The sequence below is a fragment of the Hakea prostrata genome, chromosome 1 (assembly GCF_041222555.1).
Source record: "Hakea prostrata isolate BN-2017 chromosome 1, UWA_Hpros_2, whole genome shotgun sequence".
In the NCBI taxonomy this organism is placed as follows: domain Eukaryota; kingdom Viridiplantae; phylum Streptophyta; class Magnoliopsida; order Proteales; family Proteaceae; genus Hakea; species Hakea prostrata.
Window position 1 is genome coordinate 39,468,795 of NC_142600.1, and position 27,800 is coordinate 39,496,594.

At 40.2% G+C, this 27,800-nt stretch overlaps 1 protein-coding gene across 4 annotated transcripts in view; it reads left to right on the forward strand.

Annotated features, from left to right (window-relative positions):
• Nucleotides 1-27,800, forward strand: part of LOC149028927 (uncharacterized) — an 84,459-nt gene that overhangs the window by 44,579 nt on the left and 12,080 nt on the right. For 2 of the 4 annotated variants that reach the window (XM_089139439.1, XM_089139449.1), the window contains exons 13-16: nt 2,717-2,833; nt 24,567-24,656; nt 26,675-26,707; nt 26,833-26,868. In XM_089139439.1, coding sequence (XP_088995565.1) covers nt 2,717-2,833; nt 24,567-24,656; nt 26,675-26,707; nt 26,833-26,868 — 276 coding nt within the window. The other 2 variants (XM_089139457.1, XM_089139465.1) reach the window with 2 other exon arrangements.

Genomic DNA, 27,800 nt, shown 5'->3' on the forward strand with positions numbered 1-27,800 from the left:
AAAGAGGAAACCAGAAGAGAAAAAGCTGCTCCTGCTTTGCTGCACTACTGCTGCTGCTTCCTGCGTCAAGAACAGATTCACAAGCTGTTGGTTGTCGTTTCTTGCTTCGCAATCGCTGCTTCCAGCTCCAAGAATATACTCGCAGCCAACACAGTTTGCCTCTGAATCGCAGAATACAAACAGTTCTGGCCCATCGCTTGTCTGAATCACAGCATATCGATCGTCTAATCACACCCAAATCGCAGAATATTGATCGTAATCACAGTGAGTTTTCTCTGGGTTTTTTTTTCTTCTGAAACTCTTCGTCTCCGTCAAATTTTTTCATCTGATTCTTTCTTTCGAACCTTGAATCAAGTCCTAACTTGTATCGAATCAAGCCCCAACTTGTATCGAATCATACCTTGTTTCTTTTCTACCTTAGCTACCGTTCTATTTGCCCAGAAAAAAAAGAAAAAAGGAAGAAACAGAATACGATGGTTGAGGGACTTCTTTGGTAAATTTACTTTTTCCCCAGGGACCTACATGCAAATTCCCATAATTTTAGGGGTTTAGTTGTAAATTTAGATAATTCCAGGGGCCTAGTAAATTCAAATAGTTTCAGGGACCTATTTGTAATGTTGAGTTGTTTGGCTATTGCATTCTGCAATATTTCTGTTACTTCGAAAGGGTGAAGACTGAAGAATTGCATATAATTTTGTCAACATGACAACTATTGATGCTTCCTCTACTCCCCATACAAACTCCTACTGTTTGTGAAATTTAAAAGTAACCGCAAACGCACGATATCGTGTAGCTAACGGGTCGATCTCAAGGAGATATGCCACTTAGAATTCAACTTCTTAATAGTAATGCGAGAGTGGAATGATTCAATTTTTGTTAACTAATTAACTAAACTAAACGATCCTAATCTATACGTCTAATGCAATCGAATTGAAACGAAAAAATAAATTAAACACAATCAATGCATAAATAAAAGACAGGAAAAAAAAGGCGAACAATAAAAATAAAAAGGAAAAGAAAGTAAAACCAGTTAGTATGTTAAAGTAGTCAGTAAAATTTAGTTCATAGCTAAAATGCAGATGCAACACCACCCGTCACCATAAGCAGAGGCACGACTGTAGGCTTGCTCCGGTTTTGTGGTCCGAGATGATGAATGAATAGGCAGAAAGTAAATAACAGACAGTAAATAACAAAGCAATAAACAAAGCAATAAAAGGAAAAGGAAGCCTTAACCAAAGAAAGGCACGACTGTAGGCATCTCTGATCAAGGATCCAGGGGAAGGGAGAACAATAAATAATGCTGAAAGTGAATCCTAAATTAAGAATATGGAGGGGTAGATAGAGGCGGGAATGGAGGGAGGAGAGAAGATTAATAAAAAAGGTTACTTACTTGCGAATTGAACAAATGATTCGAATCTCAACCAACCCTAACAACCAGATCTAGATCTAGAATGATCTAAATCTGCAATTGTAGACCCAGAGAAAAACGAATCTAAAAACTTGAAACTTGAACTTGAATTGCATTACATAAAAACAATTAAACCTAAGCATTGAATCTAGAAATTTAAATCTCACAAATGCAAGCAAAGAAAACTAAAGAAAGCCTATATAAACTGAAGAGAGAAGAAAGAATGCTTCTTCTAAGCTCTAGAACATCCCCCCTTTTGATGGAGTATGCTCTCCTTATATAGAGTTTACATGAGATAGGAAGCACGGCTGAATTTGAATAAAACTCAGGGTTTCTATCTGACTTAGCCAATTAGGGTTTTGACGTACTAATCGCGCCGACTTAGAGAGGTCAGATGCATAATTCCACTGTTGGATTTGAGGTTTAAGTAGTCGTGAAGCTTTCCTCCAAAAATCAGCACGATCGGACATCAGATGACCGTTCGATGAAGGGTTTGATCGAAACTGGACAGAGGCATTCAAAAACGGAATTTTTCCTCTTTTTCTTTTTGAATATAATTCTTTTTCCTCTTTTTCTTTCTTTAATTAAATCCAAGATAGGAAATAAGATATTTAGGTATGCAAGGACTCTTTTCCATCTGGACTCTCTCAATAATATCTCTGTAGATTTGATTTAAAATCTCAGCCGTAGATCAAATTTGCCTTATTTATCTCTTCAATATTTCGGAGTTGGCCCATAATCACACATCTCTAGCCCATCATGCTCCAGATCAGGCCCATTTTCGCATTTTGAGAATTTGAATGGACTTCTTGACGTGTAAAATAGCCTGATTCAAGCCCAAAACTCCAAATATTTGCTTAAATCTTGAAAAGTCCTAAAATCTACAAAAACAACATAAAACCCAAGGTAACTCCACTCTAAGTGTATAAAATGCATGCTTTATGCCCTAAGATTTCACACATAAATGTGCTCATCACCTACCTTGCTACTTTAGGTAAAACTTTTACAAGCTTTCAAGCTTCTTCAGTTTCTACTCCTTGGATCATTGATATAGGAGCCACAGATCATATGATAGGTTTATCCTCCTCCTTACAATATTCTCCAACTTTTGGAAAGGATAAAGTTCGAATCGCTGATGGCTCATATTCTTCTATTGCTGGAAAAGGGACCATTCAACATTTTCCATCACTTTCTTTGTCTAAAGTTTTACATGTTACCTCTTTCTCTACTAACTTGCTCTCTATCAGTAGTCTTACACATGACTTGAATTGTAAAGTGACTTTTTTCCCATCTTACTGTGCATTCCAGGATTTGGTCACGGGGAAGGAGATTGGACGTGGTAAACAAGACAATGGACTTTATTTGCTTGAGCCAATTGGAGAATCTGCGTCTGCTTTGACTACATCTTCTAATCCGGTCCATTCGGTAATATCAGACCTTCATTAGTGGCACCGTAGGCTAGGTCACCCCCTTTAGGAACTCTTAAGAAAATATTTCTTGATTTGGTTTCTTCTTATAATGAGGATAATTTTTTTTGCGAAGTCTGCATTTTTGCAAAGCAGACTTGTTCTCCTTATTATCTTCTCTTCAGAATAGAAAACCTATTCCTTTTATAGTAATTCATACTGATGTGTGGGGTCCCTGCCGACGTGTATCTATTACTGGCCATAGGTACTTTGTTACTTTTATTGATTGTCACTCTCGTTCTACATGGATTTATCTTTTAAAACAAAAAAATGAGGTTTTCTGATGTTTTCGTGATTTTCATAATATGATTAAAACTCAGTTCAATGCCACTGTGAAGATCCTTCGCAGTGACAATGGCACCGAGTATATTGATGGTGAATTTCAAAGATATCTCTGACTCTGGCATAATACATCAGACCAGTTGCGTTGATACGGCTGCCCAAAATGGGGTGGCCGAAAGGAAGAATCAGCATCTCTTAGAGATAGCCCGTTCCATTATGATTGCTATGAATGTACCTGACCAGTACTGGAGTGATGCTATACTCACTGCTTCTTACCTTATGAATAGGATGCCCAGTAGGATATTTGGTTTTAAATGTCCTAATGAGATTCTTCAGGGAGCCTCTTCTTTTGTTGTTCCCCCGAAGGTTTTTGGATGCATGTGCTATGCCAAAATCACTGCCCACCAGAGTAAGTTGGCTCCCCGTGGCCTACGTTGCATATTTTTGGGGTATTCTGCTACTCAGAAATGATACAAATGTTATCATCCTCCCTCCAGGAAAACCATTGTATCCATGGATGTAATTTTTCATGAGTTTTGCCCTTACTATACACCTCTCTCGGAGGAGAGTCCTAGAGGAGAGGTGTTCTTTCCGGCTCTAGATCTTCCTATCACAGACCAACACAACTTAAGAGTCCCAGAAGAGTTTCCTGACTAAGGGGGAGACTTTGGCTAGTATAACTGAAGACTTTAATCCTCCCCCTTCGATTTCTGAACCATGTGAAGAACCTAGCAAGGGGGAGACCACTCCTATGAGACACACTGATGGGGTCTTTCAAAACCAGATTGACCAGAATAAGGAGGTACATACTTATCAGAGGAAGAAATACAACCGGCTAAAGCAGGTGGAGAAAGGTGATGCGTTACCACTTCAGTCTCCTGCTCCAGAATCAGATTCTATTGCTCCCCTTAAGGTATCTTCTTTTGATCTTCCTATTGCTGTTAGAAAAGGGGTCAGATCTTGTACTCAACATCCCATAGCTAAATATGTTTCTTATAACTCTTTGTCTGACTCCTACCGTGCTTTTATATCCTCTCTGTCATCTGTATCTGTTCCTAAAAGTTGGCAGGAAGCCTATGCTGATAAGAGATGTAAGGCAGCTATGATAGAGGAAATGCAGGCAATAAAGAAAAATGACACTTGGGAGCTGGTTACACTTCCTCCAGGAAAAAAACCAGTGGGTTGCAAATGGGTATTTGTGGTTAAACAAAATATGGATGGATCAGGCAACAAGTTGAAAGCTAGACGAGTTGCAAAGGGGTTTACCTAGACCTATGGGATTGATTATCAGAAGACCTTTGCCCCTGTTGCGAAACTAAAATACTGTCAGAGTTCTGTTGTCTGTAGCTGTGAACGAACACTGGAACTTGCACCAACTAGACGTAAAGAATGCCTTCTTACATGGGGAGTTAGCAGAAGAGGTCTATATGGAAATCCCACATGGTTTTTCCGATGACAATACTGCAGGGAAAGTCTGTCGATTGAAGAGGTCAATATATGGGTTAAAACAATCTCCTAGATGTTGGTTTGGACGCCTTTTGAAGGCAATGACTTCTATTGGGTACAAGCAAAGCAATGCTGATCATACACTATTTGTCAAGAAGTCAAGTACTAACATCACACTTCTCATTGTTTATGTAGACGATATTGTCATCACAGGGAATGATGGTGAAGAAATTCAAAAGTTGAAAGACTTTCTTGGCAGAGAATTTGAAATTAAAGATTTGGGGAAGTTACAGTATTTCTTAGGGATTGAGGTGGCTCGATCAAATAAAGGTATATTCCTATCCCAAAGAAAGTATGTCCTAGATCTATTATCAGAAGTGGGAATGTTGGGGTGTAAAGCAGTTGATACCCCTATTGAAGCTGGAGCTAAACTTAAAGAAAAAGAGGGAGAACCAATGGACAAAGGAAGATACCAAAGGCTAGTAGGGAAGCTTATTTACTTGTCCCACACCAGGCCAGACATCGCTTATGCTGTCGGGATAGTGAGCCAATTCATGCATGATCCATATTTAGCTCATATGAAGGCTGTTATCAGATACTACATTATTTGAAGGGAACTCCTGGAAAAGGAATACTTCTATCACCCACCGATAATCTAAAAGTAGAAGCATACACTGATGCAGACTGGGCTGGATCTCTAGACAGGAAGTCAATTTCAGGTTACTGTACCTTTGTTGGAGGTAATCTAGTTACTTGGAGAAGTTAGAAACAGAATGTGGTAGCTTTATCTAGTACCGAAGCTGAATATAGAGCTATGGTTCGTGGAGTTTGTGAGCTACTATGGTTGAAAGGCTTGCTGCAAGATATTGGAGTCCAAGTTCCAAACCCTATAATGTTATATTGTGACAACAAGTCTGCTATTAGTATTGCTAATAATCCAGTGCAACATGATCGAACTAAGCACATTGAAATTGATAGGTTCTTTGTCAAAGGAAAGTTGGAACAAGGGCTTATCTGCATGCCTTTTGTAAGATCTGGAGACCAAGTAGCAGATGTTTTCACTAAGGGTTTGAAAGAAAGAGATTTCCTTCCTATTGTAGGCAAGTTGGGCATGACTAATATCTATGCCTCAACTTGAGGGGGAGTGTTGGATTCTATTAGGAGTCTAATAAGAGTTTGTATAGCAGATGTTTTCACTAAGGGCATGTAAAGGCCTCTATTCAGGAGAAGTGATATAATCCAAATTGAAGGAATTAGAAGAGCTAGGGGCAGACATAAGATAACCTTAAGAGAATTGGTGAGACAATAGGCCTTATATCTAGCATGGCCTCAAGCAAAGCTTATTGGAAGGCTAGAATTCATATAGCCGACCCCATTTTGTTGGGACAGGGCTTGATGATGATGATGATGATGACAACACCTCTCCTCAAGTTGGTGCATGGATATGTATTTATTGTATCATGCGCAGACTCTTTGTAAATACATTAGCCTTTTGGTTGTCAGATGTGGCGAAGGAAATGTGAGTTAGTCTAGGTGTAATCTTCTTCTTAATAATGTGTTTGTCAATCTCCACCTGCTTGGTCCTATCATGCTAAACTAGATTATAGGCAATGCTGATTATTGATTTACTATTTGAAAATAATTATATTGTTATTTTCTGTCTTTAGGTTTTGAAGTAGCCCTTGCAACCATAACATCTGACAAATTCCTTGTGCCATTGCTTTAATTTTTGCTTCAGCACTGGACCTAGTTTCTTACTCCTCCGAGTTGCTAGGTTTCCTCCTACATAAGTGCAGTACCCAAAAGTAGAGTTCCTATCATTAGGACACCCTGCCCAATCTACATTTGTACATGCCTTAATTTTCAAGTGTCCATGAGGGAAAATCAGAATCCCTTTTCTTGGAGAAGTCTTTAAATACTTCAGGATCTAGTAGACAACATCTAGATGTGAAGAATGAGGGTATGCATGTGCTGACTCACCAGGCTAACAACAAAGTGATATTTGAATGAGTTTTGGAGAGATAAATCAGCTTCCCTACTGGTCTTGTCCATGGGTTGTCCTTCTTTATCCTTCAAGTGTAAGTTAGGCTCAATAGCAGTTCTAGCTAGTTTGCACCCTAACATTAGCTAATTATGCTAGTTCAATACCAAGAAAAATTTAGGTTGTCCTATGTCATTGATTTCAAATTCACCTCCTAAGAATGCCTTTAGAGCCGAAATCTCTTCTTCACAACTCCTTGTAATGAAATATCATCCACATGGACTAACAAAACTGTTATATAAGAGTTTGTTTTCTTAATGAACAAGGTATGATCACCATTACTCTGTTTATAACCGATGGACACCATGGCTCTATGGAATCTTCCAAATTATTCCCTTGGGGACTACTTCAACCCGTACAGAGCATGCTTCAGTTTGCACACTTAACCCATGAGTTTTACTAGAAGTGTACCTTGGTGACACATCCTTGTACACTTCCTTTTGAATCTTCCCATGAAGAAAGGCATTTTTTACATCAAGTTATTGAAGACTCTGTCCTTGATTTACTACACATGGAAGCACCACCCATGAAGGAAGGCATTTCTTGCATCAAGTTGTTGAAGACTCTGTCCTTGATTTACTACACATGAGAGCACCACCCAAATTGTTTCCGTCTTTGCTATCGGGGCAACGGTCTCTTGGTAATCAATCCCATAAGTTTGAGTGTATCCTTTGGCTATCAGTCTAGCTTTATATCTTTCCACCACACCATCAACTCTGCGTTTGATGACGAACATCCATCTACAACTAGAAGTCCCTTTTCCTGTAGGTAATATCACCAGTTCCCATGTTTCATTTTCTTCCAGGGCTCTCATCTCTTCATCCATTGCTTCCTTACAAGTGTATGAGTAGTGCTTCCTGCCAAGTGTTAGGAATAGAAACAGAAAAGAAATAAAACGCTGAAAACATGGGTTAGAAATAGATGTCTGGTGCATCCTTGTGGTTGCATTCTTAATGCAATCGGTAAGTCTAATGAGTGGTCATAAACAGACTCAAGAGTTAAGACTTACTACGAGCAATCTCTTCACGACTAGGAGGTGGAGCTTCCAATTGGCTAGGGATGATAGAGGGAACTTGCTTAACTGCTTTTCTTTGACAAGTCTGCTGGGATGATTGCAATGTAGGTTGTTGGTCTCCTTGAATGTCACTATTCTGGTCCATCAGCTATTGTTCATGTTCCATTACTCCATCTTCCAAGTGGGCTTCACCAGTTGGAATATCAGAGGGAATGTGCAACGAAGGAATGAGAACCAAAACCTTTTCACTAGATTCACTCTCACCTAAAGAGGTGAGGGTGAAAAATAGGAAACATTCTCCTGGAAAACAACATCCATTGAAACATAAATTTGGCGGGAAGGAGGATGATAACACTTGTAACCCTTTGGGTGGACTAAGGAAAATGTGTCGTAACCCACATGGGTCAAGCTTACTCTGAACATGATGGTTTTTAGCAAAGCATCACACCCGAAGAACTTGGGGTGGGGGAGGGGGACAATGAATGATGCTGTACCTGAGGAGACTTCAGGAAGGCAGCGTTGTTGTAAGACACAAGATGGCATCCTACTAATGAGATATACGGCTGCAAGAACAACATCTCTCCGAAAACGAGGTGGAACATGCATGGTAAACATTGATGACCTAGCAACCTCAAGGAGATGCCTATTCTTGTGTTCAGCCACTCCATTTTGAGGTGGTGTTTAAACACAACTAGTTTGGTGAATGATGCCATGATTAGCCAAATAGGTCTAGAACTCCCTAGTTGTATATTCAGATTTTACAGAGGCCTCAAATTGGGTAACAACCATTTTATAAAAAAATTGAAAGCAAGAGAAAACATCACTGTTTGGTAAAGCAAGTAGACCTACATGGTTCTAGTACAACGATCAATAAATGTAACAAACCAACAATGTCAAGAGGAAGAAACAACACAGGAAGGACCCCAAAAATCTGAATGATAATAGAAAAAGGTCTAGTACTATGATTATCAGAAATAGGATAAACATGTTAAGTTTGCTTTGCTAAAATGCAAGCATCACAATGGAAATCATTCAAATTACAACATTTAAACTAGGCCGGAATTTTTTTTTAACCAAAGTAGGAAAAAAAATATAGCCTAGACAATGATGCCACTGAAGTAAAGTAAATAATGCATGAGAAGTGGAACTGAAGACCATAAGGGGGGGGGGTTCGGGCCGAGTATTATTAATTCCAGGTTCCCGATTCATGCCACTAGGACCATCTTTCCCATCGAAACCTAAAAGTGGAAAAGATAAAGTTTGTTCCCCCGTGAACAACATGCACAGTTGGCGTGAACAATATGCTAAGTTGAGGAAGAGTGAAGCCTGACAGCACTGAGCGCCGGTGCCTGCCTGCCTCTTCACTCTTTTCTCCTCTCCTTGCTTTGTTCGGAACCAGCAAGATCAGAACTGGCAAAACAGGATCTCCCTGCTTGGTTCAGAGCTAGCAAGATTAGAACTCTTCTTGTTAGCGCACCTCTGCCCAGGTTCACTCCTTTATCAGCCCACTCGGAAGAAGAGTCACCCGGCTCGAAACCTCAAACCTCAATGCTGATGGAGAACTGTTCAACAAGTAAAGTCCCCCTTGCTGCTTACAACTTCCAATTGTATGCCCTGTTTCCAAGTCTTAGAAACGTCAGAAGTGTATAAGGTTATTTTTGTAGTTCAAATCCCGAGTAATACTATTGATAGACATAAGATTAATAGAAAATTGGGAACATTTAAAACTAAAGACAACTGCAAGGAAGGGGAACAAATGATGGATCTTTCTAGGAACTGAAGAAAGAGACCCATTGGCAATTAGTTCAATATTTTTAGGAGAGACATGAGAATATGAATGAAGAATGAGTCATGTGATTGGTTACCCTATAGTTAGTTATCCACAAGGAAAATTTTGAGGACACTGTGTCATCGAAGGTTCCTAAAGTAGGATGACGCTCAAAATGATTAACCATAGGAAGTTGGCGTGGAAAAAGGCACTTTGATTCTGGTCATCAATTGGCGGAGATGCTGGAGTTCATATGAGGAAAGAGGTGTTGGGGTGCTAGTATCTTCTAGATGGGTTTGATTTGCAGCCTGGGAATTTCCTCCTCGATTAGCATGGTGTCCCCCTCCGTGAGAACTAGGTGATCTGCCATGTAGCTTCCAACACTTGTCCTTTGTATGCACATAACTCACATTTGACCGTAGCATGGGAAGATTCACTAGTACGAGTCTGTGAGCCTCCTGTTCCAGCAACCAAGGCAGATCTCTCTGCCATGCTGGTATGGACCATTTCAGTTCTATGGCTATCCTCTATGTCTACCATAGCATACACTTGCTCCATGGGCGGGAAAGGTTCCTATGAGAGAATGTGAGCAGATATTTGATCATATTCAATATTGACACTGGCCAAATGTCATAAACTCTGAGCTTGTCTTCCTAATTGTGATTTGCAGCAACATCAGCAGCACAGGTAGGAGTAAACCGGCCATTGAAATCAAGTGCTTGATAATACCCCTGTGGTGTATTGTAATATTTGGAAAGAGTAAGTTCTGCTGTAACTGATGAATTTTTTGTTAGATGTCAAAGCATTGGGCATCATTACCAACCTTGGAATAGGTGTCTAGCAACTTTCAAAATAGCAGCAACATTAGGAAGGAGAAGATAACTCTTAGCAATGGCATGCTCAATAAAAGTCAGTGGGAATTCCATAACAAGACACTCGTCTGGTTCCGACTTGTCTTGAGCCAAACCAGTCGTTGAAGGTTTTGCTGATGTACTGTGAAGATGACCCGTGAGAGTACAAGTTCATTGCCAAAGCCATAGAACGAGATCGTCGAAGGTAATTTGTCCCATTGAGTTTAACAGAGTTTATTTGAAATGAGGGGAAATCACGCTCATGAGTAACTGGAACGTCCTCCATACCAGATGAACCAAAAGTGATGGGACAGATTCGGATGTCATCTATGGATCTTGACGAATAATCAGTGCAAAAAGAATTGTAAATCCTTCATCCAGAATCATACCATGAATGGGTATAATGAACCCTTGGTAGGAGAAAAAGGCTCACCACCAAGGGAAAGAGGACATAGGAGGAAGGCGAAGGCCTAAAAAGGGGGCAAGGGTTAGGAATGGGGTAACAAGGCCCCTGAGAGATCGCAGGAGAGTTGATGGCTCAGGAACCTTGCGGCAGGAAGCGCTAGTTTGCTGCTACCAGGGCTGGTGGAAGGCTAAGAGGGTTGGAGGAAGTAGGGAATAGGTCCTTGAGGTCTCGCGACTTGCTGACGGAGGTTTTTAGGACCTGATGGAGGCCAAGAGTGGATGACAGTGGCCCTAGGAACTCGCACTGACTCGCATTGGTCCTTAGGACTTGGCAGAAGGGGAGGTGGGGTGACGGTGATAGTGACTGTGATGGAGGGAGGCTGGCAATGCCTTGTAGGATTTCTCAGAATTTCTCAGGTCCTGCGGCTCAGATTTGTTGTTTTGATACCCTGTTGAGTTGTCTGAGAATCTGACTTGTGTCAGAGAGACACAATCAGTCTTTATTTATATCCTTAGACAGTTCTTCCCTTAAGAATATTATTTAGAATTACACCAGGCATCATCGGCTTCATTATTAGCTTGCAAAGATTCCATGTGAGTGAATGCTGGTAGGGGCTTTCTAACCTGTTCCTTTACCTATAAGCTTTTTAGGACCTTTACTTTCTTCCCTTAATTGCGGCTTCTCAGATACAGGCTTTAAGAACGACACTTCACGTGAGTGAGTAGCTTTCAACTTTGCCTTCATTACAGGTACATTGAAAGGGGGGGGGGGTTTAAGCACTAATAATTTTCCTTTAAAATCAAAGAAATATTGGTTTTTAGTACCCTCCCACCAAGACATTGTTGTCATTGATCCATGGTCTTCCTAGCAAAACATCAGCCAAGATGATGGGTATCACATCAAACCACATCGTCTTCATAGTCGGAAAGTTTTTAGAGGGACAGAGCACCTTTAGTTGACCTCCAGAGTGCTGCTTTTTAAGTAGAGACACTTGTAGGGCTGAGGGTGTGGTTCCAGTTTGAGGTGTCCAATATGTCACACACTCACAACCCAACCGCCGGTCTGGGTTTTCCGCCCGACAACCTGTGGGTGCGATGTCACAGGATCCACGGTCTTACCCATCAATAATAATAAATGCAAGAAATAGATAATCAAGAGCAAGAGCAAGTTCAAATAATTAATCAAAGGGATTACAAGAGTCCAAATACTCCAATAAAAGAATCAAATCAAAGAAAGGAATCAAATGAAAGAAATCATGAATCAAAAGTTAACGAGTTCAGCGGAAGCAATCAAATAAACTAAATGAGTTTCTTTCCAGTTTCTTTCTCTAAAGCTATGGTATTCTCTTCTAATTTAAAAAGAATAGGAGTTCTCCAGTTACTCTCAAAATGTTTGACGATCTGCCTTCTCTAGCCATCAATGGGTGCTATAAACGCACTCCAAGCATTCGTAGGAGGCTTCGTGGACCACATCTCTGTTTCCCAGTGACGGTGCCACATCCTCTTCAAATAAGAGGTTGGACCTATATAGAACTTCTCTAGTTTCTGACGACGTGCTACCATCTGTATGGTATAATATAACATGCAAATAAAAGGAATGAGTTCTGACGAACTCAGTAAGAATCACACATTTCTCATACATATGTTGACACAATCAATAATGTATATATGAAGTGAATGATTGCAATAATATAAATGCTACTAAGGTCTAACTATGCAAGTCTCTAGACAGTTGACTTGCTTTAAGATATAACACCAGCCCTCCTCTGGGTAGGTTTAGTCACTCTAATCCCTCACGGACTGGTTACTTCTATTGGGATCCCGGATAAAGGGTTTAAGTCCTCATTAGGCATCCATGGTTGGGGTTTAAGTCAATACTCTTATACCACGACCATTGGCATGAGTACTGGCGAATGTCGGGGTTTCTAATCCAATACAAGGTTATACTGGTAACATACTATATAAAGTCCATATACTTCCCCTATGGCACCAACCAACTCAGTTCCGTATCCTTCGCAACCTAGGAGTGAAAACTCTCATGGACTGGCTACTGCTGTTGGACTCCACTCCCTAACCCTATGTTCATCCACATATTATTGGGGCGGAATGGTCTTATGACTCCTCACGACACCCGAGCCGCTCCTTGGACGTCTATGAGCCCAACCCTAACATATGCAACCCTACCATTGTATGATCAACAGTGGACCATTGAGTCTCCGCACGAACTGGTTACTGTTGTAGGATGAAACAGAGTCACGTCACTATTGTCACTGGTCATTCGGCTTCAATTCCCCCACCAGAAAGGTAATAGCATTTAGGGTACCTAGCCATGCAATTCTACTCCCTAGGTATGTCATCCAGTAGTCATGAGAGTGCTAGAGACATCAGTGAGCATGTGTCCCATACCACAACCCTTTGATATCTCAAACAAAGATATCCAATTGGATACCTTTTCCATCACAACTACACCACATCATTCACCATCATAATATAGACAGTTGTTCAATATCATAAAGTGATAAAGTATATTGAAACATCTCATACAACAGGTATACAACAATATTATAATGAATTATACAACAAGGTATAAGATCAATAATTAATGTAAAAAATAACAGATTCATCATTTAGCATGTCATTGCATATAGACAAGAAGGTGTGTCATTACCTGTAATTATGTAAAAGCTTACTAGAATGCAATCAAACCACAATTATAAGACTTCCAGCAAACTCAGAGAACACCTAAACATAGGGTTACAAAAATATAATAAGGACATGAGTCAAATCAAAGCAAACACAAATCTCATACAGCCACTGTGACTCAGCTGGTCGCTTGGGCTAGTCGGTTGGGTCAAGCGACCTCCAAGCGACTGCCCCTGTTATAAACAGTTTTCAAAGTCCGAAATTCTGACTTTTGATCATCCAATTCAAATATGATTTCGAGATGATTCAAGTCCTAATTTCATTCTTAATAAGCCTATAACAAAGGTGCAAATCAGTAACCTAAAATTATAAAGATCCACTGCCCAATTCATCTTCCTTGATTAGATCCATCCTTTATTCGAATGCAGGGATTCGTTTTCGGACAGGATCTCCTTAAAATCATTGATTGGGGAATAGAACCAATCACAATTAGGTCACCTCAACATAAAGGAGATGGATCTAATCCATTCCAAAGCTGAGGGAAGAGAATGGAGTGAAAGGTGATTCACTTACCTCAACCAGATTTGCAAAACAGACGGGAGAATGGATTCAGATCGCAATTCACATTTCTCTCACCTTCCAACACGTGTCTTCTGCCTCCTAACTGTCCACAACAACAATTCCGAATATAATAATAAGTTAAAAGGACAGGGTTTGCTATTTATAGAGGACAGGGGGCAAATTAGGGCAAAATCCCGCAAGCAGACCATGACGGTCGCTTGGGGCGGTTGATTGGCCAATAAACTGCCTTATGCAACCGCCCCCTAGTATTTTTCAGTACTTGGGTATTTTGCTCAAGGGGTTGATCTGCAACTCAAACCTAACCCTAAACAACATGGGGGAGGTCTTACCTTCAATCCAGACACCTTCACACACCTCTTGACCCTGATTGAAACTCCACTTTCCCAACAACGCAGGTTCATCATCAAAAGAATCCAGATCCATGGATTCAGGGTATGGATCATGGACTTCAATCCGGATACTCCACAACTTAATCCCACTTGACCTTCGGGTTATCGGACCTGCAATACAGATTTCGTCTTAGAAATACGGGGGTTCTTACACAATGACAAATGCTTGAGAGAGTACATTCATGTAAACTCCCATTTTCTACCATCACTTGAGCTTTGGATTTCTTGCTGTTCAGTGATGTGTTAAAAATGATGTGTCGTTGCCAATCTTTTATTGGGATTCAGCAAGTAGAACCCTTGATACAATGTGTGTCTCGTCTCCATGGAGTCCATGCTTATCAAAATCATCTTCCAAAGAGTCATCCAGGTCTTCACAATTATGGGTGGTATTAACAGCATGTGCACCATCTGTCTGTGGCTCAATATTAAGTACTTCTGGGTTAGATTCAGTAGCTGCAATGATGGAATTGGATAAAATCTAACGACATGGCCAATTTTATTATGGTAAGCCTCTATAGTCCTGGTGTACAAGCGGAAGAATAGTAGAAGCTCAACATCATTTTCAGATGCTGCAGGGAATCACTCCCAGCTGGACACCCAGGGGACAGGATCAGCCAGCAGGGACAGGTGGCAAAGAGAGATTGGGCATCAACTACAAGCTTGGCATAGAACAAGAGGACAAAGAAGATGGTCCACTTGGCAACAGGAGATTGCGAGAAGGGTAGCAGGTACTTAGGAATGTTCTTCGTTTTGTGGGAGGAGAGACGATGAGGTAAACCAGGTCTAGCATTAGGGGCATTTTAGTACTTTCCCAAGACTTAGGGTTTGCCCAGGAAATTCCAGCAAAGAAAAAAGAAATTTATAGGGTTTCAGAGGTTGTTTCTCACTTCCAAGTTCAGTCACAGTGTGAACAGGGTTCTGGGTATTTGCAGGTTTCAGATTTTAGGGTTTTAGAGGTTTCGGCTAGGGAAAAATAAAAGCTGTTACTTGCTGGTTCTTCTGCGCAGGAATTGAATCCTATTGATGTTCTACCAATCAGATTAGGAATTGATTGAACAGAACTCAACAGATCAGATTTCAAGAATCTGAAGTTTTTGCAGAATTCCAAGGTCGAAGATGACGTGCAGGAAATAGCAATAGGGCTTGCACCTAGGCCTTCCTGCGATTCTAATGGAGGTAGAAGGGGCTTGAAAGGGACTCGGAATTAGGGTTTCCTTGTGGGAGTAGGATATGGTTGCTGCGGGGAAGAGGGGAAAAGGGGGAGGATCATGGTTGCTAGGGAAGGGCTATGGCTTGAAGGAAAACAAAGGGGAAGGGGGCAGGGACTATTTGCAAAAGGGGAGGGGAACAGTACGAGGCTAAGGTGGTGGAGTGATCTAGGGGCTGTGGACAAGGAGGGGGAAGGCTGGGGTTGCGGGTGGGGTCTTCTACTTGGAACTGCTGGGGAGCATGCTTGAAGGGTGATAAAGCTTTGCTAGAATGGAAGAAACTTGTTGGACTTGATGAGTTAATCTTCAGAACTTGAATGTTGGCTGCTTGAATGCTAGAAGTCAATTAAGAATTCTCTCAGACAACCACAGGGTCCTCCACAAAGGAACCCTAACACTTCTTGAGGCAATTAACAATCAAATTTTTTATTTCATCCAATTTGAAAATTATAATGCAAGAAGAGGCTATTTATACCCTAAAAATAAGGACTCTGATTGGGATTGGGAATCCTTAATAGATAATATCTAGACTGCCACACTCAAGAAGGAATCAAAATTATTACAAGACCATCACCCTAGGATTGGATTCTTTTAAAGACACTTGACTTGGGACTCAAGCTAACGCTTCTAAATAGAGACAAATTTCATAAGATAAAAAACCCTTTGGATAAGGAATCTTATCTTATCCACAACTAACTAATTCCTAAAGGACTTGAACTCTTCACAATTCAAAATTGACTAAACCAAATGAAAAAAAATAAAAGTAGATTCATGACCCTTGAATAAATAAGAATCTATCTAGACCCACATTGAGCCTTAAAAGAAGGCTGGAAAATGACCAAAATACCCTTGGGGGCATTTCTCCCAGCTTGGATTTGCCATATGGATCTAGATCTGGATCTTGGAACCTCCTTTTTTTTTTTGGGGGGGGGGGGGGGGGGGGGGGGGGAGGGGGTTTTGATTTTCACTTCAATACTCCTCTTCTTGAAAACATTCATCTCATGATGAATGTGCTTGTCATGTGTCTTTGGTTCAATCCTTTGGAAGGCTTGTATGCGAACTCAACCTCTCATCTTGTAGTGGGGAGCAAGTAGTAGGTACAGGCAGCCAATATTGCTCCTAGATAGAATGCTAGAAGAATGATTAGTTGCTAGATGTGCTCTTCAAGTCTAAGAGCTTCTTTTTCAACGAACCAGGAGGGCATAAGGAAGTGGTTGGTGAACTTTTGGTGCCCTTCTCTCTCACCACGTTTGTGAGTAGCATGACTAGGGCTTGGAAAGCTTCTTATGGTATCCCTCCCGAGAAGAAGTGTGATATCCTAGGGAGGGCCTGTCTGCAAGGAGTTGGGCCTGGTGTAGCCATGAGGTATGGGGGCAACATCTCTTCCATGGTCCTAGGAAGTAGGAACATAAGGGGTCCTCATTGGTGTAGGTACCTTTGTATCTCTGATTGGTGCTGGTGGTTTGGTCCATGGTAGGAGATCTCGCTACCATGAAAAACCGAGATCTCGACCATCTCAGCGAGATCTCGGTCGAAATATGCCATTTTTTGGGCGTCAACTCGGTAGCCCATCTCTGTGGGTTTTAGGGTCCCAGTTGGGCTAAAATTTGGTATTTAGTCTATTTAAGGCCTTTTGAACATACTAGTGGCCTTGGATTTGTGAGAAAACAGCCCTAAGTATGATTTCTAAGTCTACCCATTGTGTGAAACCGAAGTGTTGTAGGATTAGAGAATGCAAGGTTATATAACATTTAATATAAAACCATTACGGCATATAAATGAAAATCAAGTGTATCAAATACATCAAATAACTTAAATGTCATTAAGATAACATTCATATGAGTATTAGAATCTTGACTTTCGAGAATAGAATGATAAAAGTATACAACCGTTAGAAGTTCTATATAAGTCATTAACGCATAAGTTCATAAGACAAGTAGAGGATGATTGAATTTCCTTTGATGTTGTAGATGTGCTAAGAGTAGTTGCAAGTGAAACTTCGGCTGAAATCCTCAAAAAGTTGGGCAAAAATTGAGAGTTCCAGCGAGATATGGTGAGATTTGGGGCGAGATATGGCGAGATCTCGAGCGAGACATCCCATTTCGCAGATATCGACCTTGATCTCATCTCGGTTTATGAAAAAACCGAGATATCTCACGAGATCTCCCACCATGGTTTGGTCATGTGTCTACACTCTGTGAGGGCATCTTTCTTAGTCAGCCCATGCTGGACTTCAAGGACTTGAATTTCCTTCTGGTCCTTCACTGTTCCAGCCTTAAGGTCACCGCCGAATCCTTCTAATCTGGCTGTAGGAGTCAAGGACAGCAGCTGTATCTCTTTTGTAATCTCCCTAGGACCCTGATGTTGGTCCAAGTAAGTTACCTTATCACTATAGTCTTCTAGGGCTGCCTCTGGTGGTTGACTTGGGGTATCTGTGTCAAGAGTTGGTTGATGCATGTTGGGTACAGCAACTCCCCTTCTTTGAGGAGACACCCTGGCTAAGTGCTCTTCTGGTCCAAAGTCAATTTTATCAATCATCTCTGGCACATCTTCTGGAGGAAGCTTCTGACTGGTGGGAATGGCCTTCTATCTGATGTGGCACAGCCTGTGAAGTCACTCAAGCTGCTGCCTCTTATGTGTAGCACTTCTTGAGTTGGGGATTCTGGCTTCAGTTCTTCCTGGACTGGAAGAGATTTGACTTTAGGCTGATCTTCAGTTTGAGGTGCAGGACTAAGATTATGCTGATGTGCTTGGCTAGCTCGTACCTTCTTGATTTTTGTGGGTAGGTTTAGTGGTAATGGGACAATTACATGGCCATTGTGCCTAAACTGATAGACATTCTCCTTCCCCCTAATGGTTACATTACATCGTCATACAACCAAGGTCTCCCAAATACATTGTCACTCTCCCTCGTAGAAATTACATTGGAGTAAGCATTAAGACTGATAAGGACTATGGGAAGACAGTATAGGGGTTGGGATGCTCTTCTAATTTCAGATTCGCCTTTTTTTACAAACGCATCAGACACCAAGTTGACACTACTACCACTATCAATGAGTACCTTGCCCGTACAATTACCTGCTTTGACTCTAGTGTAGAAAGGACAACTCCTCTTCCAATTTTCATCTTTAGAAACAAAGAACTTTGGAGTGGAAATTTGTTGTTGGTCCATACTTGAAGTAACCTTCAATAGGAAGGCTGTCTGCTAACTCCTCCATGATTCTGGCTAATAGGAATCCACCAATGGTGTTGTTTGGATTGCTGGAAACTGCAGCTCTGATACCAATTGATGCAAACCAGGTCTAGGGTTAGGTTTAGTACTTTCCCTAGACTTAGGTTTTCCCAGGAAATTCCAGCAAAGAAGAAGAAATTTCTATGGTTTTTGAGGATGTTTTCTCACCTTCAAGTTCAGTCAGTGTGTGAACAGGGTTTAGGGTATTTGCGGGTTTCATATTTTAGAGTTTTAGAGGGTTTGGCCAGGGGAAACTAAAAGCTAATACTTGCTGGTTTTGCTGCACGGTAATTGGATTCTATTGATGTTCTAATCAGATTAGAAATCGATTGAACAGAACTCAACAGATCCGATCTCAAGAACTCTAAGTTTCTGTGGAGTTCCAAGGTTGGAAAAAAAATGTGCAGGTTTTCAGGAGTGAGTGAAGTAGGGTTGAATTGCAGGAAATAGCAATAGGGCTTGCACCTAGGCTTTTCTGCAATTCTAACAGAGGTAGAAGGGACTTGAAAGGGGCTGGTTTCCAAGTGGGAGCAGGATATGGTTCCCGTGGGGAAGAGTGGAAAAGGGGGAGTATCAGGGTTGCTAGGGAAGGGCTATGGCTGCAAGGAAAACAAAGGGGAAGGGGCAGGGACTATTTGCAAAAGGGAGGGGAATGGTACAAGGCTACGGTGGTGGAGGGGGAGAGGTCTAGGGGCTGTGGACAAGGAGGGGGAAGGCTGGGGTCTTCTTCTTACTTGGAACTGCTGAGGTGGGTGCTTGAAGGTTGAAAAGGCGTGCAGAAATGGGAAGAAGGCTTGCTGGACTTGACGAGTTAATCTTCAAAACTTGAATGTTGGCTGCTTGAATGCTGGCTGCTTGAATGCTGGAAATCAATTAAGAAATCTCTCAAAGACAACCACAGGGTCCCCCTCAAAGGAAGGAACCCTACCACTCACTTAGGCAATTGACAATCAAATTCTTTAATTCATCCAATCCATGGAACAAAATTCGAACAAAACCGTCGAATTTTCGAGCGAAATTTTGCATTTCCAGGAGCTCGAATCGAAACCATGAGGGAACAAAGAAAAAGTCCTAGGTTTTGATCAAAACCTACGAAATTTTGATGAAACCTGTTGAAACCTTGAAAATTACCCAGTCAGGTCAAAACTTGGGATCGAACTGGCTGGACCAGGTGGTTCATTTCTTTGTAGTTCTTTTATTTGCACGAAACTTTGCATTTCACAAAGTTTTAAGTTTGATACAGAGGTGGAAGTTTCTATTTCCCCTTTAAGTTTCGATCGTTTTTGCATGTTTTTGGACCATTTCAAGCACTTTTAAAGACTCCTTTGTTGATTTCGGCCCTTTTTGGTGTTTGCAAGGTAACCTGAGTTTTCCCAATTTTTTTATTTTTCCTTTCTTTCATGATCAAATGCTGTTGGATTGTTTTGATTCCCCCCCCCCCCCCAATGGTCTGTAGTGGATAAATTTACAAGTGTATGTTGTTGGATTTGATCTTTGAAGTGTTCTACTATTTTTTTCTGATTTTAAAAAATACCTAAAATATTACATTTTTCTTGTTTGTTTCATGCTCAAATGATGTTGGATTGAGTTGAAATTATTATGTGTTGTCTCTAGTAGGTAGATTTACAAATGTAATTGATTGAATCTGATTTTTGAAGTGTTTGACCATGTTTTCTGAATTTTCCTGTATTTAATGATTACTATCAATAATATTTTAGTTATAAAAATTTATTTTTAATAATGAAAAAAAAATTCCCAATGTTTGTGAATACCTTAGTTTATAAGTAATGTGTGTTTAGAGTTTTTATGCTAAATTAGAGTGTTGGGTTTGCTTGATGCGAACATGCATATGTAATACCTTCCTTTATAAGTGATGTGAGTTGTACTTCCCTTTACTTTTATTGTTTGTTACATTATATCTGATGTTTTGATTTGAACTTAGAAGTTATACATTGAATGTTATGTACTTAAGTAGTTAAGTTTGTAGTGTACTTCTCAGACAACTCTACATTGATGTTTTGTACTTTGAATGACATATCTATATTGATTTTTTTAGCAAAGTGCATGTGCCAATGTGTTCTTTATACTCTAAATTAGCTCACATGCAGAGCCCACCCCAAAATACTCCCTAAAACCTATCAAAACTTGCAGGAAAAAAAATCCCAAGTTTTCATGAAATTTCCTAGGTTTCCACCTAAGTTTCCCATTTTCACCTGGTCAAACTTTAGTTTCCCTCAAATTTTTTTCCATGATCCAGTCGGGAAATTACAATGCAAGAAGAAGATAGCCTATAAATAAAGACTGACTGGGTTTGGGAAACCCTAATGGATAAGGTTCCCAACTCTAGATTACCACTCTCAAAATGGAATCAAATTACTACAAGATCCCCACCCTAGGATTGGAATCTTGTAAAGACACTTGACTTGGGATTCAACAAGATAACACTTCCAAATAGAAAGAAACTCTATAAGAACCCCTTTTGGTTAAGGAATCTTATCTTATCCACAACTAACTAATTTCTAAAGGACTTGGACTTTTCATAATTCAAAATTGACTAAACCAAATAAAAAAACAAACATAGATCCATGACCCTTGGATTGAGGAGAATCTACCTAGACCCATGTTGAGCCCTAAAGGGGGGATTGAAAAATGGCCAAAATACCGTTAGGGCGCGTTTGGCCAGCTTGGGTTGGCCATTTGGATCTGGATCTTGGAATGGTGGGTCCTTGTGTTCACATCAGAAGGGGGGGGGGTATGTGTAAAAACAATTGTGTAGAGCAAGTTGGTCTTGCTGGGGAGAGCTTGGCTCTCAGGTAAGGTTTGGTGTGAGTAGTTGATGTCGTCATTCTTATGTAATCTGTTTGGATGTTAACGGGGGAATGCTGATTTTGTAATGGTGTTCTAAGATTAATGAATACAAATCTATAACATTCTATCTTATCCTGTTTTTTTTTGGATTGCTTCAATTGTTCTTTTGGTGTTGAGAGTTTGTGAGTGATTGTTGTTGAACAATTGCTTCAATTGTTCTTTTGGTGTTGAGAGTTTGTGAGTGATTGTTGTTGAATTATCATCAAGGGTCCTAATAACTTGGTATTATAGCACGTCTGATCCGGTGGATGGTTAGGAGCAGGATGGAAGGAAGAGTGGATGAGTTGGATACCATCGTGAAGGAACTTCAAGGCAGGTGTCTGCCATCAATTCCATACTCCGATGTTGCACAACATATGGAGAAAGGAGAGTTAAGTAATCAAGAATTCAGGAATAAGTTGAGAGCATAACTGTTACGAGGAAAGGTGGTGGAGCTGTAGGGGATAGTGTGCAGCAGGGCTTTCTGTTTGAGCATAATTGCGAGCCTGAGCTTCAAGGGAAGCTAAAACTATTTTCCATGCCATTTACATATGCCCATCAGGTGGGTTGCATTAGTAGAGGGGTCTTCAGCCTACATGAGCTCACTGGAGAAAAAAGGATGAAATTGGCAATAATATGCTTCGAAGTGGTGTGTCTAGGTTGGCTATGGTTTCATGATTTGCAGTAACCGATTTCTTCCTAGAATGAGTTGAAGGAGGAGATGCGGGGAAGGTTCTGATCGCCGCATTAAGAAAACCCCACAGGAAGCCGTAATTACTCTCCAAATAAGTGGGAACAATATCAATGTACAAGGAGGGCTTCGAAGCCCTAGTAGCTTCCATGGAAATTCAGGCGATGCCTGGTCTTTTGGGGCTTTTTATGTTTGGGCTTGGAGAAGAGATTCGGATGGAGATCTGATTGTTTGCACCAACACCTTGACCTAGCTCACAGATTTGGCCTAATCCATTGAAGGGAAGAATTGTCCTTTGTGGCTAACTGTGGCCCATGGGTACCCCCACCCATCATGATAGGACCTGGATCCCAATGCAATTTTGCAATGAGGGCTTCCAATACCCCCCTGACCCCAATTTTTTTTTCTTTTGGGGGGGGGGGGGGGGGTGAGGTTTCCTCCCCAGGCTGAACTTCCAAAACTCAACTGTTTAGGAAACCTATAGAGCATAGCTCAGTAGTTTCTCTCTGATGAGAGTGTCCCAGATCTTGCAATTGAGTTCCAAATCTCTCACAACTGTCCAAGAACAGCTCTCACAAATTTGATTTCACAAAGAACAGTCTAGGTCTTTATTTGTCCACAATGGCGGGTATTTAAAGGGGCTGGTCTTACAAACTAGATTTGGACTAGGAAACTAAACAAGTCCTAATTGGAAAATAGTTACTTATCAGCAAGTAACTAACCCGTTTCTTGTTGAAAAAGTTATCCTAAAATTAAACTTACTGAGCGGCCCAAACAAGAGCTCACCCACTAATTACTAAAAGACATAATTGCCCTTAACTTAAAATAACGATCTATTCTTTTCTGTAGTTGGCTTAACTGATCTTTATTGTTCCTACTGTACATAGTTCTGTCCTTCTAGAAAGGATTTTTAGTCTCTCTTATATGAACAATTGAAAGTGACTTCAGTAGCATATAAGTAAAGAGGACATTATGTGAGAAATCCTACATTGGGAAACGATTTGTTGTAAGAGAAACAACAATCCTTCTCCTAGTCCTGTTGGATGTTCTTACATTATATGCTTTTGACTAGTTATTTGTCCTATTTAGCTTAAGACTTGCTCTTCTATTTATCTTCAGTCTTGTATTCCTTTTCCTACTCAGAAGTAGGTTTTCATCTGAGTAAATTGTCCACTGGGGCTATGAATGAAACACAATACTCTGAGTATTCAGTTCTCATTCTCACAACACAAACTGTATAATCTCATTGCATGCGCGACTAGATCTTACATTTTTTATAATGCAACCTAACTCATTCACACCCTCAAAACATGTGCACACCACAGATGCATACACATGCACAAAGGGAGAGAAGGGATGCCATTTTATCATAAATTGAGGACTCACTGAGATCCATAAGAGATTTTACTTTTTCTATAGGCCACTGAGATCCCAAGCAATATGCGTAACTACCCCAATTTGCTAGATATCTCAACTCAAGATCACAATTCGGGTTGATTAGATTTTTAGCCAACTTGTTGCATAAGAGGACTTTGAACTTGACCCAGACAAAATATCTCACCCTACGAGATTTTGTTCCACTGTTCCTACACTTTATAGCTGGAAGCTTAGTTCATCAAAAATTTGGTTGAATTTTGTTGGAAAACTCAATGGAGTTGCTTTTGTATATGATTGCTACTACATATAGTTCATATGACCTACGTCTACTACAAATCTAGCTACTTTCAAGCACATTGAAGACAATTTATTTTGAGCACTCATAATGTAGATTGAAATTGTTTTACTCTAATGTCTGATTGATTACTTTATGACTAAATTATGTGTAAAATTAGGTAATAGACTTTCAGTTCATTGTAGTGGTTAATCCTATGTCTGAAGTCAGACTCTTGTTTAGATTTATCTTTTCATAAATCTGATAGTGGTATTGGCTCAAAGCCCTAAAGTAGGCAATATATCATGTTTCAGCCACATTCCCCATCAAAAACTCCCCAAGATGACCAAGAAAAAAGTAACTCACCAAGATCTTGCTGGAATTCCTTTTTTGGGGGTAGATAGTTAGGCCTTGAGTTCAGTTTCTTGAACCATGCATTTAGTTCTTAACCCCCCCTCCCCCCGGCACTCCTCTTTTGTGCGTCTGTCTATCTGTCACTTTCTATTATTGAACAACGAACAAATATTCTCTCCTTTGTTATTGTGTGGAAGTTTTGTGAGTTGATTTGTTGCCTTCATACTCTTTATCTCGTTTTATTGTTCTTTCTCCACTAATACTAGTGCAATCTTTTGCTTCTACAGGGTGATCGAACAAAAAGAGTGGGAGTCATTGATAGTGAGTTTGTTGTCCATAAAGGGATTCAAACTCTCGGAGGAAGTTCTGCCACAAAGGTCGGTTGTTTCTATGCTAACTGCATCCTTAACTACCCAATTCCCTGAATTTCTTGAACTCCCTGGGCATGGTTTGGTTAAGTCAAGTAAAAGAGGATTTATGGGATACATGAAGCGGAGAGGGAAAAAAGGTCAATCCTTCCATCTCTTTGCGATGTAGCTCTTTCCATAGAGTATCCCTGATTCTCTCATACAAAGAGACTTGTGGGTATTGTGAATCCCGACTGTCGGAGTAGCATGGGTATCCTTTCAGATGAGAGGTCTAGCACTCACTTTACTTCTTTATTTGCGAGTAAAAAAAATACTTGATTAATTTTACTTCATAGCATAAGATAACCCTAAGAGGAGTGGAGAGAAAGGATATGCATAGCTTAGGCCTTGTATTTAGAATGGCCTCAAACATAACTGATTTGAAGGCAAGAACCCATGTAGCTGACCGCATTTAGTTGGGTCAAGGCTTGTAATTGTTGTTGTATTATACTTCAGTTCCCTTGCTTGACAAAAGTTGTATGTGCGCCAGCTAGACGTTCAACCTCTTTCTTGGGTTTAAGGCAACGGCACCCTTAATAGTTGTTAATGCATCACCTTGACATCCGACCTTTTTCTTGGGTTTAAGGTAATAGCATGCCTAAATGACATTTCACAACTATACATATATACTACAATTATTTTGTAATTTGAATACTTGGATACTTTTGTCTTTTTCTTGTTTCTGTCTTGTTTTTCCAAAAATGTTCTATTAAATAAAGTGGACTACGGACACAAGCCATTATTCCAATGCTATATTGGTATCAAAGTAAGGATCAACTTTGGGATCCAAGCCCAAATTTATATATATTAGTTGAAATTGTCTTCATACCAATCTTTCAAATTTGGATATTTCTTTGGGCGACTATCTTTCTAATAGAATGATATTGAACATCAGTGTGCTTTGTCTTCTCATGATATGTTTAGTCTCCAATTAATTGACTAGCACTCCCCGTTTATCATAGTGGATAATAGTCACGTCGTGATCCACATTGAGCTGTCCTAACTACCTTTAAGCCAAACAGCATCTTTAACTACCTCAATCACTACCATATACCAAGTTTATTCAGTAGATAATACTACTAGTTCCTATAAAGTTGTGTTTCTGCACAACCTTTAGTAGTAAATACATGATCTAATATCTGAGGGAGAAATTTTTGTAAATACATGATCTAATATCTGTGAGGGAGAAATTTTTCAAGACTAGCTGCATAAACTCAACCATCATAACCAGATAGCCTATCACAATTCCTCTGAAAGTTCTCGTTGGCCTAGTCCATGGTTGTCAAGGCAACAAGGCGATGCTAGGTGATAGAGGGCAACAAAAACCAAGGCGACACCAGGTCACCTTTACCCAAAAATGGGCCTAAGCAACAAGGCGGCCTCCTAGGCGGATGCTTTGACAACCTTGGCCTAGTCTTCCAAACTGTGTCTTGTTTGTCCAGCTAGGCTAGTGAATCTGCATCAGTCAGATGATTGGTTAAGTGTTTACAATGACCAGGTGCCATTTTCATTCAAATTTCAAATAGTACTGACTTGGTTATTGGTTTAGTCACACTTGGCAAGTATGGTCTTTTTAGTCACCCTATGTGAGCCATATCTTAACTGAGTGGCCATTATTCAGCTGGCATTCGGAATACCTAACATTTAGCCCAAGAATGGTAGGGTCATATAAATAGTATTTATTATCTGGGAATGAGAACGCTGCCTGTCGGAGGCAGCCTGTACTAGCAGAGCCGCACTGAAATGATTTTGTCCCCTACAAAATGAAAAATAGCTCTTTTTGATGTCTTTAGTTGCCCTTACATCACACACGACTGGTGACTTTCGTCCCTTATTTTTTTTAAATGAAAATTTGTATCCATTTCCACAATATATATATTTATTTATTTATTTATTGTACTTACACTTGGGGAATGGGAGAATTTAAGGATAACACCGACTGGTTTCTGTTTTTACACTGTAATGACTTTCTTTTACTTATTGTCCAGGCATATAAAGATACTCCTACAGAATCCATGAAGGTGTGTACCATATTAATCACTAACAGATGATTACTTCATGTCATTGAAAAGAACTACCATAGTAAGGTTTTCTAATGTGTTTTTCTTTTCCGTCTGTGTATGTGGTTGCTTGACCTGATGTACAGAGACGAGGTGTTCCAGCAATTGATATGCGACTAGAGGTGAGATTACCTTAGCCTATAGCCCACTCACTATTCACTAGTAACTTGGTGCAACACTTTCTGTGTGTTGCCTGGCTAATGTGGGTATATCTGTGCTTTTGCACTTTTGTGCGCTGAGTGTTTTTGCTAGATTTAGCGAACCCACGTGATAGTCCACATCATTTCGCAATTAATTGTTAAAAATTAGTTTGATTCCCAAAGCATGACAAGCAGGTCCAACTGTTTGGTGCTTGTACACAAATTTATCATCATGGTTAAAAGATTCTTTCCAACTTTATTGTCGGTACCTTGCCTTTTATCTTATGTATCGACTGATGATAAGATGTGTTGCACCTCTTTGATGTGTTGGACCCACTACCTCTAGTTTCACCTATCTTTCGTACTACTAGAAGATGCTTATTTCTTCTATATTTAGTTTTTGCTAAAGACGTATTCTTAATTCCTGACGAGGATAAATGCATATTTCAAGGTTTATATTATGAGCATGAAAGCATATTTGATTTTCAAGCCAATTTGAGATGTGCCACTGTGTCCATATTATTTGTCATGCAATGTAATATTCACTACAGCTGTTAGTATAGGAATAGGTTGCAAACCATTGTTTAGGTGAGCTTCTCTCTCTATGTACTGTGACAATGAGATCTTTGTTGCCCTTTGAGGCCAGACATAGGTGAGCATAAGCACCTTGTTCCTCAGTCTGTTACCTTTAGCACTTCTACCTCAAGTGTCATATCTGCTCTTTCCAGAAGGAATAAAAGAACTTTCAAGTACTAACAAGGGTTTGGTTGTCTATCTGCAATGGTTTTGAGAACTCTGAATGTGAGAAAACTGGTTTCTCCTGGATCCACTTTTTGGCAGAAAATACAAAAACCTGTGGGATAAGACACTCTCCAGCTTACCTCGAATCCAACCCCACGACTTTGACTATCTTG